At 36.5% G+C, this 18408-nt stretch overlaps 1 protein-coding gene across 1 annotated transcript; it reads left to right on the top strand.

Moving 5' to 3' along the window:
* The first annotated feature begins 324 nt into the window (after positions 1-324).
* On the top strand, positions 325-13540 carry srpra (SRP receptor subunit alpha). Its single transcript, XM_079374597.1, has 15 exons — positions 325-348; positions 468-617; positions 1623-1706; positions 1810-1973; positions 2132-2292; positions 2391-2550; positions 3633-3783; positions 3971-4089; positions 4209-4327; positions 9348-9434; positions 9567-9739; positions 10603-10816; positions 10905-11068; positions 12250-12348; positions 12430-13540. Exons 2-15 carry the CDS (start codon positions 495-497, stop codon positions 12556-12558), a joined length of 1947 nt encoding a protein of 648 aa, XP_079230723.1. The 5' UTR covers positions 325-348; positions 468-494; the 3' UTR covers positions 12559-13540.
* The last annotated feature ends 4868 nt before the right edge of the window (positions 13541-18408 follow it).

Genomic DNA, 18408 nt, shown 5'->3' on the forward strand with positions numbered 1-18408 from the left:
CCGGTCGCTTGACGGAACTCAAATACAGAATATACTAATAAACTAAATGTAATAAAAATGTGGAAATACATATACTACCAGTCTAACACAATGAGTTTATTTTATTCCCTACTGCACCATGCACATAAACGAAAATGAAATTTAAACATAAAATAGACATGCATCTGAAGTCTAAATCAAATATTGATTAAAAACGTAAAGTATTCATTATAAAAATCTAAACCAATGTTAAAGAATTTAAATGTGACGTGTGACAAATGATAAATGATGAAATTAAAGTATTGATCGCATCGGTCTCTCCACCGGAAGTTGCGTCACTTCCTTATTGTGCCACTGACGTGTCTGATCGTGAGTTGAGTAGTGATTGTGACGGCGCACATTAACTCAAGCGCAGGCCGACTTTGGAGCACTTATTTATTTTTTAACACGGTTTCTTTTTTTGTTGACCGGTGTTGTGTTCCTCGTAGTATTGGGTTCGTTCGTGACTGGCAAAGATGCTGGACTTCTTCGCCATCTTCAGTAAAGGAGGGATCGTGTTGTGGTGTTTCCAGGGGGCCGGAGTGAGCGAGTCCTTCAGCGGGTCCGTTAACGCTCTCATCCGCTCCGTCATCCTGCAGGTATCGCCCCAGACTCAGAGTACTGTTGTGTCCAGTGTTTCTGGCTGTGAGGGGTAATGTAGGTTACTATAGTTACTGTGTAGGGTGATGTAAAATAGCACAAATATTGACTGACAGATGCATTTGAGTCGGAGTTTCGTATCGTGTGTGTTGGACAGTCGTGTGTGTGTAATACTGCGTGTACTAGCCTAGATAAACAGATAGAGAGCTCAAAGTAGACGCTTTTCATATTTAGTTTAATTATTGTATAACTATTCCTTGCTAAATTGTATATTCACAAATGTGTATGTATATGTCTGTGTGTGTATATTAAACATATATATATTACACTTTTTGCTTATGAATGTTCTGTTTAAACAGAGTGTATAGCACATTGTCAAATCAAAGTTTGTCGTATTATAAATAATTAGGCTACTCTTATAAAATTTTATTATTATTAGAAAATAGTTGTTATATCAATCAATTTATTGTTATATCAGAATTATATTTCTATCTCTAGTTTATATATAACAGTAACTCACAATTCCTAATTGTGAGATATAAACTTGCAATTGCAAGTAAAAAGTTGGAAGTGTGAATTAAAGTCGTAGTTACCTTTTTTGTTTTTTCATTCTGTGGCAGGAAAAAAGTCCGAATTTTCAGTATATATCTTACAGTTCTGCCCTTTTTTATTTTCAGAATTGAGAGAATTGTCCAAATTGTGAGAGAAAAACTAAGAATTGCACAAAAAAAACTAATATTTTATTAAATCTTAAAACAGGCTTCCATAAACAGCAGTAGCTGTTAACTCAAGTTAAGAAAACACATTCCATGAATATTAGATATGTTTGATCAACTATTATCTAACTTAAAATTAACCTTGTATTTGAACACGTCCACCACTTCAAAATGACGATTTGATGAAAGATTTTCAGATTGAAGTTTCTCTCAGATTTAGATGAGAACAACATGCATGTTAAGACATATCTGAAGTTGAATGTTTGTTTTTTGGCTTTCTTTTTGCAGGAGAGGAGTGGGAATAACTCCTTCACCCACAATGCCCTCGGTCTTAAATACAAGCTGGACAATGAGTTTGAGCTTGTGTTTGTGGTGAGTGTTGATTTTTCATTGCAGATGATGTGATTCATCAGATCAGTCAGTGGCCCGTGACTCAGCTGTCCGTATGTCTGATTGTGTGCTTCTGCTGTCTCAGGTGGGTTTTCAAAAGATCCTGACGCTGACGTATGTGGACAAGTTCATAGATGATGTCCAGCTGTACTTCAGAGATCGATACAAGAATGAGCTGGAGCAGAGAGGCGCCCTAAAGTTTCTGCTCAATAATTTTGAGTTTGGAGATGACTTCCACAGACTTCTGCGGTGAGCTAGGTCTTTTTCTGGATCAATAAATAGAAATGTCTGTGTGACAGTCACTGAAGAATTAGATCAATAGAAGCCGAGATATGTCCACATTGTAAAATTATTTTCAGCACTTAAGCTCAAGGCATCATCACTTATATGTTGTGTGTGTTTTGCAGGGAGGCGGAGGTCAGCAGCAAAGCCAAGGCCCCCGTCTCAATGAGGAATTTCAATGAGTCTGAGAAATCCAAGAAAACTGTGAAGTCTATGATTGAGACAAAAGATGGAGACAAAAGCAAAGAGCAAGTAGGCAAGAAAAGTAAAAATGCCAAAAAGGAAGGTGAGAAATCTAAGAGACTTTTAATAAAGCAAATCACCGAAGCTATAGGTTTGTTAATGTAACCGTTCTTTCTTTTCTTCTCTTTCACCCGTCATCAGCTGAATCAGGAGGGGATCAGGCTAAAGCTGCCTCACAGACTGCCTCAAAAAAAGCTGTGGAGAATGGAAACGAGGGCCTGACCCAAGAGGAGATTATCGAGAGGAACCGTGCCAAGTTCTTCAGCAAGCAGTTGGGTGGCGGAAAAGCAGAGAAGCCCAGGTAGGACGCTTTATGAATTGTGAGAAAAAGCTTTGTTCATGGCAAATTAAGCTGTGAAAATGTTATTTTATCTGATTACATAGTTATAATAATTTATCATTTGTAAAGCAGGATTATTATCATTAACTAAGGGGCCGTTTACACGACCCTATTCAACAACAAACAGAAAACTTTTTATGCATTTTGGCTGTTCGTTTACACAACGTAGAGCTGCACGATTCTGGATAAATTGAGTCACAAATTTGTGTTTGTGAAGCTGTTTCTTATCTAAACATGGTACATATCTACTCTCTGTGTCAGCGGCAGCTTGAACGCATATTGAAATGTTCTAGAATGGGGTATCATTGGCATTTAAAAATGGGATTGCATGGGTGTTTGAATCGGAATCTCGGTCTTCTAGCAATTAATCGTGCAGCTTTGCAACAATGTCATTTTGGGGGCCTGAAAACACAAACTTTTAATGCACGATGTTTTTGAAAACTATATAATCTGTGTAAACTACAAAAACATGAATTTGTGGAAACGGTGACCTTATGCACATGCATATTACGTGTTCAGTCTATAGGTATGCAGGCGCGTAGTATTTTTTACAAAGTGTCATCGCCAACTACTGGCCTGGCATGAAAAAATCCAGCGTTATTAGTTGTTTTCATGGGTCTGTGTGAACAGGATCGTTTTGTTGTTTCATTTGTTTAACTTTGCTGTCTGTATGCGAAACTTCAAAAATGCAAAGGAAAAATTTTTCTGTTTTTAGTAAAGTCTTCGTCATGTAAATTTACCCTTAAACAAAAAAAAAAAACATTTATTACCTGAAATAAATATTTCTCATTTTCATTTGTTAAAATACAAAAATGACTAAAACTAATAAATAAATAAATACATTTTAAATGCCATAAATGTAAAAAACTAATAAAAATGTACAAACAACAAAATAAATTTGAAGCTTTAACTTAAAATAAAGTGAAATGTAAAAATTCAAAATATTAACAAAAAATGCAATAGTATGTTACTGATGCTAAAATAACACTGGTTTGAAGTAAAATCTTTTTTTTTTCTTTTTTTTATTCTGTTGTATTGTACAGTAAGTCCCCTAAACCCCAGAAGCCAAAGGGGAAGGCGAACCGAGTGTGGGATATGGGCGGGAAGCGCACTGGAGAGCTGGACTACAGTGGAACCAATGGCAACAACTCCAGTGACGCACAGAACCAAGACCCTGATGCCATAGCTGAACCGGTGAGCAGTCCATTATTACCCCTGACTAAAACATTCTCAATTTCACTGCAGTTCGCTTTTTACAAGCAAGCACTGCTAGTAAAAATTCATTATTTCTGTGTTGAAGACTGTTTAATATTTGTGGTTGTTTAAAGCTTTCAGATAAACTTATTGCAGATGAAATGATCAAGTAACTCTGTTCCTCCAGCTGATCCAGGTGGATTCAATGAAAGGGGACCTGCGAGGTGTCGAGTATGAGTCCTCAGATGAGGAGGATGAAGTAGTGCAAGAAGAGGAGAGAGTTGTGGTGGCAAACACTAAGAAAGGGTAACAAACTCACTACTATTTTGTCTTTTCAACATGCCTCAAAATGTTGAGTTTCTTCATCTGAACTTGCTTCGTCTACAATTGATATAGAATGTACATTCTGTGTGGTTTCTCTGCAGAGCCAAAAAGGGTGGTTTCGGGGGAATGTTTGGGATGCTGAAAGGCCTGGTGGGATCTAAGAATCTGACTCAGGAGGACATGGAGCCAGTTCTGGACAAGATGAGGGATCACCTCATCGGTATGACATTGCTCTTGCCCCATGGCTCCTCATTCAAAACACTTTTTGTTTATATTTATAGTTTAGTTATGGAAAACCTGGAGAAAATTGTAATATGGTGTTTTCTAGGCCTGGAAAATTAATTGAACTTAAATTATACTATATATAGTATATATATACTTTGTTATAGAATATTTAATTATCTTATCAGGGGAGTGGAGGAGTGCTATATTATTGCTCTTTTGTTGTTTTGATTGCTCTAATTTGTGAGTCGCTTTGGATAAAAGCGTCTGCTAAATGATTAAATGTAAATGTAGTAATAATTTGATTAGAATACATACAAATATTTAAATAAATAAAGATTGATATAAATAATACATCTAAAAGTAAGGTGCTATAGGAGAAAATGTGTAATACAATTTTATTTAGTTCAACAAATAAAATTAATTCGTTACTTGATCTTTTTTATTTATTTTGGTGCGTTAATCTAAGTCACTTTGTGCAAGAAATGATCAACTTCACTCTTTTTTTTTTTTAACACTTCTTTTTCCGTTTAATTCATCACCAGTAGGGAAAGACACAAACGTTTCGGCTACCAAGCCTTCATCGGTGTGTAAAGCAATTACATCCCTCCACCCACTTTTCCAATCACCAGTTGTGTCGACGTCATCAGTCAGTAATAAATGTTGAATCACCACAATCATTAAAACATTTTCCTTTTAACTTCTAAACAATTTTCACAACATAAAACATCATATTCTACATACATAGTCTTTCGGATGAGACGTTAAACCGAGGTCCTGACTCTCTGTGGTCATTAAAAATCCCATGGCACTTCTTGTAAAGAGCAGGGGTGTAACCAAATTCCCTCTACTGGCCCTTGTTTATCATGGTCTCCTAATAATCCCCATACACTTGATTGGCTCTATGACTCTCTCTACTGTCCACCTGTAGCTGGTGTGTGGTGAGCGCACTGGCGCCGTTGTACTGTGGCTGCCGTCGCATCATCCAAGTGGATGCTGCACACTGGTGGTGGTTGAGGAGAGACGCCCATTCATAACACCCCCATAACATTCATTCATTCATATTCACTAGTACATCACACTACACATCCGTAACTAAGAATTATCTAGATTTATTCATTTATCACTATTATACAAGCCTACAGTTTAAATCAACAATATATACTCCACCTTTAAATAGTATGACAGTGGAAAATTCAATAATTAGAAACATCAGAAATACATCGTCATAAGCAATTATGGTTTTCACCCTGTAAATACTCCAGATTTATTTTATTAAATATTTTATATATTTTTTTTTATCTTAAAGATGAATTTGACCAATTCTAGTACATTAAAGAAAAACAGAAAGTTCTAGTTCTTCATTCACACCATTTGGTGTCAGCGATTTAAGTTTATGAATCCAAAATGCCTCCCGTTTCAATAGTTCCTTATTTATATTACCTCCTCGACGTGACCCAAAAACCTCTTATATTCCTATACATTCCAATTGCTTGATGTCGTGTCCCATTTCATTAAAATGTCTCGCTACTGAAGAGGTTATATCTTGTCGTCGTATACTCGATTTATGTTCGTTAATCCGTAATTTCAATTGACGCGATGATTTTCCTATATATATCTTTTGACAGGGACATTTTAACATATAGATCACATTACTATGTAATACAAGATGTAATTTTACTGTATTTTAATGTTACTGGACTCATAAACTCTTTACACTTCACCAAATTCCGGAATGTAGCACAGTTTCTGCACGGAAACAGCCTTGTATATATGCAGTCTTTTTTCTCCTTACTACATCTGAATTTACCATCATATCTGATCTGTTTCGTGATCTTTTAAAATTGAGCAATGGACGATATTTGAATTTATCATTTAAAGATTCATGAGATGATAATATGTGGCAGTATTTATAAATTATCGATTTTATTGTATTACTGTGCTCATTGTATGTCAATGAACAATTTACTGAAAAATGTCTTTGTTTTTTATTGGGTTTATTTATTTTCAAATGATCATGTCTATTCAATTTGGTCACCTTTTCCAATTTGTTATTTACCCAACTTTGTAGATACCCTTTAGAACGAAATCGTTGAAATAGCAGTTTTACCTGTTCCTCGAATTCATGTTCAGTACTACAGTTACGTTTTAATCTATGTAATTGACTGATCGGTAAACTACGTTTTAAAGGAGCTGGATGATATCTGTCAATAGATAATATTGTATTTTTATTATTCGTTGGTTTTCAAAATACTGCTGTATGTAATGGCTCATTGATCTTTGTTACTTTAACGTCCAAAACATTTATGGAATCACAGCTTTTTTCCATTGTGAATAATTGATGGAGTTTTCGAATTAATGAATGATACAAATTAATCTAATTCCTGTTCAGAACCTGACCAAATCATCTGTATAACGCATCCAAACTTTAATATTTGACTGAACTGGATTGCTCTTATGGACATGATCTTGTTCAAATTTACGCATAAATAAATGAGCATAATTTGGTGCTATGGGAGTGCCCATCGCTGTACCTTGCACTTGCAAATAAAAATCTCTCTCAAATAAAAAATAGTTCTTGGTTAAGAAGACTAATGTAGTAAGGTCCACTATATATTGTGATGGTACTCTACTGTCATCATCTTTACAGTAAAAATGTAGTGCATCCAAACCTGCCTCATGAGGTATATTTGTATAGAGTGAAGTGACATCGAGTGTTATAAGCCAGTCCATCGTGTTTATACAAGGATTTTGATTCAATTTATAAAAAAAAAAATCAGTGGTGTCTTTTAAATAAGATGGTTGAATCAAAGAATCAAGATATTTAGATATAGTTTCTGTCAATGACCCATTTCCTGAAACAATTGGTCGCATTGGAGGATCTTCTAGTGATTTATGAATTTTTGGTAAAGTGTGTGAAACCGGAATCCTAGGATATTCATTTTTTTTAAATATTTAAATTCTTGTTCATTAATCCATTTCCTCTCTAATCCTATTTGTAAAATTTCATCAATTTGTTCTTTATAGGACTCAGTCGGGTTAGATACAAGTTTCTTATAAAATGTCTCATCATGTAACATCCCTTTTATTTTCTTGATGTATGTACTAGTATTCATGACCACAACCCCTCCACCTTTATCTGCTCGTTGAATAGTCAATGTCGGATCATTGATCATTTAAACAGTACATTTGGATGAAGTTACCTCCTGAAGTCCTTTTCCTCGACGCCCTCTTCTCGTTGGTTTCTTCCATTTTGATTGCGTTTGGAGCGACGGGGTTGGCCTAAAAAAGGTTTTCTCTGTCGAGATGTAATTTGAGAAGACGACGTGTAAGAATCATCTGATTCAGAGGCACTTGTGAGTCTCAATCCCCCTCGCTGTTGTTGAGGTTTAGATTTCTCCGACATCCAGGTGTAAACTTGGTGGTCTTTATTGTCCATGGTGTCCCTCTTGAACTTGTGAATCTTGACGTTGAGTAACTCCATTCTGAATTTATCAAATTTTGCTTCCATTTGTCTCTGAAGATCATCTAGTTGTTTCTTATCAAATTTGTGATTAATTTCCATCTTTTGATTTTCTATTTTTTCAGATAATGACGTTTTCTTTCTTTGTGAGCTCAATGATCAAGAGCATTAGATTCATCGAACAATGGTTTAGAATCTCGCACCACTTTTTGCAGAACTCAGAGTCATCACGTCCAGTTGTCGGTTCTTTTTGGATTCACAGTCCCCGTGGTATCCAACAACTTCTGTAGTACTCACTCAATGTTTGGGCATGTAGCTCCATTCCAACTCCTTTTGGTTAAAGTGCCAACAGCCGTTGTTCCATTTGTTGTATCTTGTGTAGAAAGTGAGGACGCGAGTAAAATCTTTTCCACATCTCCCATGGTGAATGTGAATATCGTCAGTCATTTTACTAATTTCGTCGAAAGACATCTTATTGAACGCTGGCAGCAGGTGCTTAATGAGAATTCAGTTCAACAACGTCGATTGCACCGCGCTCCTTCATTACTTGATCTTTTTTTTGTTATTTTGGTGCGTTAATCTAAGTCAAGTCATTTTGTGCAAGAAATGATGTTCCGCACTCATGAGAACAGTTTGGAAAACAGAAAAAAAGACCGTTCTCGTGAGTGCGCATCATAATTTCTTGCATAAAATTTTGTTTAAAAATATTTGAGTAAAATAAACATTTCTTAAATAATAAAATCTGTATAAATGAGTAATAAATGTAGCAGTACAGTAAAAGATAACTATAATATTTTGTGATTTAAAAAAAAAAAGTAAAATGCATAGAAATATATAAAAAAAAAGTGATGTAAATTAATAATACATGTAACAGAAATGTAAGAAAAGTGCGATAAAATTGATTAAAAAATGATTGCAATGAATCATTTTAAATAAAATTATATGAATAAATAATACTGTACAGTATCAGTACATGATGATATGTCAAAAAAACTATATCTGATTAAAATAAGGTCAAATTTTATTAAATAAAAAATATAAGTACATCCAACAGTACAGTACTATAAGTATAAAGTATTAAAATTACATAATTTTTAAAGAAAATCATTAAAATAAAAATTGATAAACATTAAAAACATAACTAATAACATAAATAATATTTTCCGCATTTAAATATGAACTTTCCACAGTATGAATTGTGTCTTTTATACATGTGAAAATGTATAGCTGCCTTTAAGATGGGGTCTCTCTCTCATGTGGATGATCGTATTTGGGGATTAAAAACCCCTCGGCTAGTTACTGATCTTTATAAAACTTACTTGTGAGCCACAAAGTTTTTTTTGATTCATGAGTCAGTTGTTCTTTTCAGTCTGTTCTTATTAATGAATTTATTGAAAAGTTCACAAATCAGTCTAAATGAATGGGGCCTGTTCAAAATAATGCTCAAAGATTCCAATAATCACAAACAACTAGACACCCGCTTATATACTGTGTATACAGCCTTTGTTATAACTTGATCAGTCTAATTGCAGTTTGTCTTTTCTTGTTTCTCTAGCCAAGAATGTAGCAGCCGAAATCGCCTCCCAGCTCTGTCTCTCTGTGGCCAAGAAACTGGAAGGCAAAGTCATGGGCACTTTCACCAGTGAGTACAGCGCACAGCTGCTGAACAGCCCGTCCAAACAGCAGCTTTCCCACACACATGTTTGTCTTCTGTCTTGCTTTCTGGAATAAATTTTTGCTCTTATTTTGCTCTTCTAAATCTTCTTCTCTCCAGCTGTGGCCTCTACAGTAAAGCAGGCTCTGCAGGACTCTCTGGTGCAGATCCTGCAGCCCAAGCGGCGCGTGGACATCTTGAGGGACGTGCTAGAGGCTCGTTCTCAGCGCAAACCCTTTATCATCACCTTCTGTGGGGTGAACGGCGTCGGCAAGTCCACCAACCTCGCCAAGGTAACAAAAATAAATAAATAAACCTCACTTAAAATTATTTTAATTACTTTATAGAAATTTAAGTTGTGGAATATTTGGCTTTTGCTAAGAAGTGATTGAAATTAGAAATGTATATGATATATAAAAAATATATCAAATGAATGTATATGCAGTTGAGAATTTTCTGTTTTCATTTGAAATACACTAACGGTAAAAAGTTTGAAATAATTGTGATTTTTTTAATGTTTTTGAAAAGTCTCATTCTCAAGAAGGCTGCATTTATTGAATCAAAAATACTGTAAAAGCAGTAATATTGTGAATTATTATTATCTGGATTTCAAATAAATTTTTCCTATTTTAATGTTTTAAAATGTAATTTATTCCTGTGACGCGAAGCTGAATTTTCAGCATCATTTCTCTGGTCATCAGTGTCACATGATCCTTGAAATCAATGTAATATGATTTGGAGCTCAGTTGTTATCAATTGTTAATAATGGTTCTCATTATTATTAATATTGAAAACAGTTTTTGCTGCTTAATATATATTTATGGAAACCATGACACTTTTTCAGGATTCTTGGACTAATAGTAAGCTCAAAAGAAAAGCAGGCTGTGCAGGGATGGGTTGGTGTCTTTATTCAGAAAGGCACGGAAAGAAAACGTGTTCTTTTTTTTTTGTGAAAACCTGTATCTGAATTGCAAATCATGCTTTTTACAGTCATTTTACACTTTAATATGTTAGCATTGCCCCACCCTGCTTATATGGTATTTATTTTATTTGTGCAGGTCTTAAAAAGTCTTAAATTGGAGCTTAAAAATCCTGCAGATACCCTGACATTATAGAAATCATAGGGGTCTGATTTTTTTTTTTTTTTTTTGTACAGATCTCTTATTGGCTGATCGAGAACGGCTTCACGGTGCTCATCGCGGCCTGTGACACGTTCCGTGCAGGTGCCGTGGAGCAGCTGAGGACTCATCAGCGGCGTCTGAACTCTCTGCACCCGCCTGAGAAGCACGGAGGGCAGCCCGCTGTACAGCTCTTCGAGAAAGGCTACGGCAAGGATGCTGCTGGGATCGCCATGGAGGCTATCGCCTTTGGTAAAAACCCTGTGATTTTAGAGGAAATGAAACTTTAGAAGGATTCATTTGTTAACACTTCTCTCGCTCTCTCTCGCTCTCTCTGCAGCTCGTAACCAGGGCTTTGACGTGGTGCTGATCGATACCGCCGGCCGTATGCAGGATAACGCTCCTCTGATGACGGCTCTGGCGAAGCTGATCGCCGTCAACACCCCGGACCTGGTGCTGTTTGTGGGAGAAGCGCTGGTGGGAAATGAGGCTGTGGATCAGCTGGTAGGTATAATGCCACATATGGCCTGTAGAAGGCACTGCTCCATAGTGTCACATGAAGTAGCCATCTTTAACCAGCAAATGTTTCTGGACACTAAAAAGTGCTTTTGCACTAGGGAGCCCTTGATGTTTCAGAGAGCCATTTATGCATGAAAATAGTGAGTTGTGACAAATAACGGCCCGCTCGTGCAAAGTATTTCAGTAAATTTAATGATGCCTTTTTACCACCTTTCAACCCCAGTCTGCTTCCACTGATATTAAATTGAAAAGTGTGTCAGATATTATTCAAAAATGTATACTTGTGTCTTTCAAGGAATATCGAAAGCCATACAACTTTACAATGACGTGAAAGTGAGTAAATAATGATGGAATTTCAGACAGGGTTTCTTTTTTTAAATAGAAATTAATGCCTTTATTCAACAAGGATGCATTAAATTGCTTAAAATGACAGTAAATACATTTATAATCTTATATGAGATTTATCTGTGCTGTTCTTCTGAAATTGATAGGCAACAAATCCTAAAAAAATGTATCTTGGTTTGCACAAATATTAAGCAGTAAAAACAGTTTTGACATTGATATTAAGAAATGTTTTCTGAGCATCAAATCAGCATGATAGAATGATTTCTGAAGGATCATGTGACACTGAAGACTGAAGCAGTGTTATTTAATATTACTGAGATATTATAGTTTTTAATTAATGTTAAATTAGATTTTATATTTTGTTTTATTTTAGTACATCAAGTTAAACTATATGTAACTGTTTCACAATATTAATGATTTTTTTGTTTTGCTTAAATGCTACCTTGGTGAGCAATCATCAAAAACAGACAAAACAAATAAAATAAATAATCGCACAGACCGCAAGCTACATAATTATAAAAATGGATTGGTCCATTCTAACTACTTTCGGGAAAAAAGTAACGGGTACAACATGGCAACATTTATGTGTAATAACATTGAGAGACTTAAATCAAACATACCCAAGGAAAAGTTGACATGGGATAATTCAGCCAATTAGAAAACGATATCTGGGCTGCACAGGGTATCCATGACGGTTACCACTCTCTTATTTGTTCTGTTTCTATTGCATGTGGGAAACTGATATATGAAATGCAGTCCCAAGCTTCTCAAAAATTTCCAGGTCATTATGTAGTGAATGTTTTTTTTTTTTTTTTTTGTAGGTTAAATTTAATCAAGCGCTGGCTGATCATTCCAAGACTGACAAACCCAGGCTCATCGACGGCATCGTTCTCACCAAGTTTGACACCATTGATGATAAGGTATTATCTCCAGGTCCTTTTTTTCATGGCACGTTCTTGTGAAATGAATCTTGGTTAAGAACTCCACATTGTTTCCTGTAGGTGGGCGCTGCTATCTCCATGACCTACATCACAGGTCAGCCCATCGTGTTTGTGGGCACCGGGCAGACGTACAGCGACCTGCGCAGCCTCAACGCCAGGGCTGTGGTCAGCGCACTCATGAAGGCCTGAGATACAAGACCTGCCTCTGCTGCTCCAGCGACTTTCACGGTTCTGCTACAGCTAGATATGAGACCCTGTGACCCTCTCAGCTTCCTGTGAATGCAGACATGCCTATGTGTTGAAATGATAGGTGTTTTTTTTTTTTTTGCTTTCCTACAGGTTTAACTGAAATTCAGTTCATATTTAGGATCCTCCTCATGTTTTGTTCCAGGAAAAAAAAAAAAAGTGTTTCAGTTTAAGGAGTGGAAGGAATATCATTTGACTTGATCTCACCTCGGCAACCATTTTTGATTGACATGCAACACAGTCAATCAGACAGCTGTGCTTTGGTTTTCATTTAAATAATGAGATAATGGAAAGTATTTTTGCACTTTTCTGGATCTGTTCTTTACGATCAAGTGTTCTTGTACTTTCTGCCCACCAAAAAAAGATGGACTGAGGTGTTATTTCAATGTTATGAGAGATAATATATTCTAAATGTATTTTGTCTACTTTTTATTTGATTAATGTAGGTACATTACAATGAAGGCCCGCAACCCAAACTGTCTCATGAAATCACTACCATAGTGCCTCAGCTCATTACTTTAGCCGTTGACCCCAAAACTATTCTGTATAAACGCTGCCTTTTCTCATTCGTCCTTTTATACTCTGGCTTTTCATGCCTCTGGATATGAAAGGTATTGTAAGGTTTGGTGCTTGAGGTTTGAAGGCGCCTCGGCAGAAAGTTCTAAAATGCTGCATATACCAAACTATCTGAAGCCCTACAAAGTTTTACATATTTGTTTTAATTCATTAGTGACTGTACTGCCATTTTCTTTTCTTTCAGATCCCTCGGTCCTTTGATTTTAGAACAAAGTCAGGTCTTAATTCTCCATCACCTCATGTTAATTTACGCTAGCACAATGGCAAGACTGGAGAGCTTCATAGAGAAGATTTGTTGTACTTTGAGAATGTGTAATATTTCTTAAATAAAGCTGCTATAATAGCTTGTAATTGTGTCATGTTTGGAACTAGTAGTAGGAAATGTTTCCTATACTGTTTTACCAATGCTGAATTCTATGGAAGCCTGTTTTCTGCCACAGAAAAAAAAGCTTACTTCTCTTTCAGACTTTCTTTTTTAGATAAAAAATTACAAAATATAAACTCAAGAATTCAGACTTTTTCTCGTAATTCCAAATTTACATCTCAATCTCGCACTTCCTGCCATGGAATATTTTTTTTTTACTAATTTTTCTTCAATTTTAACTTACTTTCTTGCAGTTGCTCACATTTAAATTTCTTATCAGAACTGCAAGTTTACTATTTATATCCAATATTTATATTCTCATTTGCAGGAAAAAAACTGCTTTCCCCTACCATATAGGAGCCCTTTCTAAATGTAAGGAAAACAAAGCCTAAAAAGGTGAAACCATATATGAAATGTATTGAACCCGCCTAGAGGAAAGACTATTTAAAGAGGACGCCGACTACGTTCAAGAGAACTTTCCTGCAGGAGGCTTCTCCGCTTTGTTTTCTTGTTTTAATAAAGTCTATTTTCTGGCATCGAAACCCCAAGATTTGAGAGAGATTATTCATAGAAAAGGCGGAAGCCACCACAATTGGCGTCACGAACAGGATTGGTTTGGAGCAGAGGATGAAAATCCACGTTGGGCTGTTTGACGTAGCCACAAATAAAAGGTAGGCAGTTTATGCTTATATAATTGATTTGTGTTGTTTGTCATTTAGCCCGGCGTGGTAAGAACTCTTACAAATTGCTCTTCCAAATTTAAAGAACAAAGAAAGAGAAAATAAAAAGGGGGTTTTGATTCCAGAATAACTAATTGCATGTAATAATCTGTGTTTATTGTTAATGGGCCTTAAGGATAACGTTAAGCAGATAAAGTAGAGGAAAGCGCGCAAAGTCGTCGGATACCGCCCTGGAGGAATTTCCAGGGGACTGAATAGGATGGCAAAAATCCTATGGATACCGCTTTGTTTGTAATAAGTTACGCAAAGGTCTGAACGGATAGGAAAAAATTCCTGCTGGGTTTTATTTTTTACTGTGTTGAGAAAGTGAATCAGTAGAAGACGAAATTAACCAGGTCGTTCTAGAGGAGCGTAGTGTAGTCGATTTATTGTCTATGTCTGTGTTTGCGTCTGCATGAATGATTGAGGCTGTATGAAAAATAAATAAATTCCGTATTGGGTGGGTAAAAGCTGCGCACCCGCTCTTGGACCCCCCTTGGGTGGGACGCAGCTAGTGCCGCACCTGAGAGGGATGAATGACTGCATGATCCCTATAAATAAAGGGACAGAATGAAAGAATGAGTGGCCAAAAGAAGGGACATTTGATGTAGCACTGTGTGAGGAAATGGAAACTTTGATAAAAAACTATAAAACTGAAAGTATCAGTAAAAAAAGAGAAAAGAGAGAAGCAAAAAGGGAAAAGCGTACGAAGTGTTAGCCATGTTTAAAAAGGAAGGGAATGATGCATTAAAAAGTATAAAACAGGCAAGGAAAATACTAAAGGAGGCAGACAAAGAGACAAGGAAAAAGGAAATGATGTTTTCTAAACCACCTCCATATCTGCCCCTAGAAGGACAGTTACCAATGCTTAAGGGTACAGTAGAAGTGTCGGGAGAAATGCAGATGGAAGGGCAAGTAGAATTGGAAGAAAAAAAGGAACCAGATGTAAAAGCAAAGAGACGACAGGGAAAAGAAAGTGAAGGATATTTACCGATGGATTGTTATAGACAGGCACGCATAGCATTAGAAATGATGAAAACAAACCAGGAAGGCAAAACGGAATATGAGGAAATGTTAGAAGAGATGAGAAGAAAGGAATGGGAAATGATAGCACAAGCAAAGGTTATGGAAGAAGAAATAGAAAAGAAAATTAATGAATCTGGTAAAAAGATTCAAGAGGTTAATAAATTGGAGAGAGGGAGAAATAAGCTGTTTGACAGTAGTGAGAAGGTGAATGAAGGAGAGGAGTCATTTGATAAAGGAAAATTGGAACTGGGGAGAAAAAAAGGGACCCTCAGACCACTGGCTGCACAACTCCCAATTTTAATCAAGGGTGCACAGGGACAATATGTCCCCTGGGCCTCACAAGACCTCGATGGGCTGGTCACTCGCCTCCCAGATATTCATGAGGGGGCTGGAAAGTGGATTAAGGTGCTCGAAGAAGAAACGATGGGCAAACTTTTAGCTGTGGGGGACATTAAAGCACTTCTGGCAAAGATAATGGGAGGGGCAAAGATAGAAGAAATTCTTCAAGCTTCCAATCTAAACAGAGCTGTGGATTCTCACTATATGGATGGAACTGTTTTTGATGCATTCCGTCCAGCAGTGTTGCAAGCAATGCGAGCTGAGTACCCAATCAGACTAGACCCTAAATCATTAAAGGGAGAACAGCTGGGGGAAACAGAAAATCCAACCACATATGTTCAGAGACAGCTGAAAAGATGGAAACAAGAGACTGAAGGAAATCCAGAGGGAAGTTGGCAAAAACCAAAAGGGAGTTGGCAGCAGCCCACCCGCGGTCCATCACAGGGCCCAGTAAACCCTTGGGGAGGTCCCAATCAAGGCTATTAGGGGTGCCCAGAGAATCCTAGAGGGGAGAGTCAGCTTCCAATGTTAACAACGAAAGCTGATCAAGAGCCTATTCTGCAAATGAATATAGAGGGAAAAGCCACACCTATGATGGTGGACACGGAAGCTGTCTACACGTGCGTAAATTCAAATCATGCCCCACATCTCCCCTTGTCTGGAAAATTTGCAAAGACAATAGGATTCTCGGGACAAATACAGCTAATTCCAATGACAGCTCCAGTGTGTCTACAAACAAAAAATAAAAGTGTAACAATGCCCATTCTCGTGTCAAATCAGACTCCATTTGTTAGGGAGAGATGCATTATGTAAATTGGGGCTACAAATTTGGTGTTCTATATTGTCACAATAGGAATAGAAACTCAGATGATGGTTGTAGAACCAAAAGCAAACGTTTATTGGATAGGACAGATAGAACAACATGTGAGACAGACAGTCAATAAATGGGGAAAGTTTATTGAAGCTCAGATACCAGAAGCACAGATATCAAAATCAGAATTTCATTGCACAATGATGTTCGATACAGAAAGAGATGAAAAAATAGAACAAAAATGACAGGAAGAAACAAAAGGACAACAAATTGAAATATTCTCAGTACATCATAATAGGTAAAGAGGGAGCAGCTTTAAATATGCCAGATTGTGAATTTATTAGAAAATGGTTCAATGTAACCAATTCTGTCCCACATATTACAGTACTGGATGTTTATGACGACATACTGTTTAGGTGTAGTTGTCGCCAATAGCCTTGTGGGCAGTGCGCCAACATATCGAACGTCCCGAGTTCGAGTCCCAGCTCACGGACCTTTCCCGATCCCATCCCCCATCTCTTTCCCACTTCAACTCTTGACTACATGCTGTTCTATCTTAAAGGGTTAGTTCACCCAAAAATAAAAATTCTGTCATTAATTACTCACCCTCATGTTGTTCCAAACCCGTAAGACCTTCATTTGTCTTGGGAAAACGAGATATATTTTATTAAATCTAAAAAGCTCTCTGACCCCTGCATAGACAACAGAACTGAACTGTTCCCAGACCCAGAAACATAGTAAGGACATCAGTAAAACAGTCCATGTGACATCAATGGCTCCGCTTCAGTTTTGCAAACCTACAAGAATACTTTTTGTGTGCAAAGCAAAAGAAAATATTCAACAATTCTTCTCCCCAAGTTACCGTCTTCCACCATTTTGGAGAGTACCATGATGCATGCGTTTACGTTCAGGAGAAAGCGCACGCACGTGTCGTGGTACTCTCCAACATGGCAAAAAAGTTAACTCTGAGAGAAGAATAGTTGAATAAATTGTTATTTTTGTTTTCTTTGTGCACAAGAAGTATTCTCGTAGCTTCGCAAAATTGAAGTTGAGCCACTGATGTCACATGGGGACACTTAATCTCTAGCGATTATCGTCGATTTGATTGCACAGATACTATTTAAACTAAACTGAGCGAGACAATGACATCTCTGTATTCAATAATGAAATGCCTTTAACTGAAAATTGAGTGTTTAATCTTATTATTATACATTACTGACACTCTATCCTCCAATTTGATACTGTTAAGTGCTTTGACACAATCTGTATTGTTAAAAAGCGCTATATAAATAAAGGTGACTTGACTTTACATGTACCGTTTTATCGATGTCCTTACTATGTTTCTGAGTCTGGGAACATTTCAGTTGTGTTGCTGTCTATGGAGGGTCAGAAAGCTCTCGGATTTCATTAAAAATATCTTAATTTGTGTTCCGAAGATGAATGAAGGTCTTATGTGTTTGGAACGACATCTGACATCTAGACGACTCTTTTGATCTTCTCCTTGATTCCTTTAACTCAAAAATTAAGAATATTATTGATGATATTGCTCCTGTGAAAGTGAGCAAGAAGACTGGCAGACAGAAATCACCTTGGAGAAAATCAGCAGTAGTACAGAGTTTGAAAAGACAATGTAGAAAATCTGAGCGGATGTGGCGGAAGACTAAACTTGAAATTCACTATAGCAGATTCACTATATGCCGAATTTTGTTTCATTTTTGGGTGAATTAACCAATTAATAAATAGTGAATTAATAAAAGCAAAAAAAAACTAAAAAAAAAAAAATTTAAAAAAAATTAAGTTCTGGTGTAATGTAGTACTGTTTTGTATAGTATGTAGATATTGATCAAGCCACCTTATTTTGCAAAGTATTTTCTTTCAGTGTATGAGACCAGAAATCCACAAACCAATGCGTTTATGATTACGATAATAAATTAAAATAATATAAAAAATACCAGTTT

This window comes from Barbus barbus (genome assembly GCF_936440315.1).
Source record: "Barbus barbus genome assembly, chromosome: 23".
Classification (NCBI taxonomy): domain Eukaryota; kingdom Metazoa; phylum Chordata; class Actinopteri; order Cypriniformes; family Cyprinidae; genus Barbus; species Barbus barbus.

What these genes read in the sequence shown, in the direction of transcription:
- srpra (XM_079374597.1), top strand. Translation starts at nt 495, where the DNA reads ATGCTGGACTTCTTCGCCATCTTCAGTAAAGGAGGGATCGTGTTGTGG. An exon ending in TAAAAATGCCAAAAAGGAAG is followed by an intron (nt 2,293 to 2,390) that starts GTGAGAAATCTA and finishes ACCCGTCATCAG; the next exon opens with CTGAATCAGGAGGGGATCAG. An exon ending in AGTCATGGGCACTTTCACCA is followed by an intron (nt 9,435 to 9,566) that starts GTGAGTACAGCG and finishes TCTTCTCTCCAG; the next exon opens with CTGTGGCCTCTACAGTAAAG.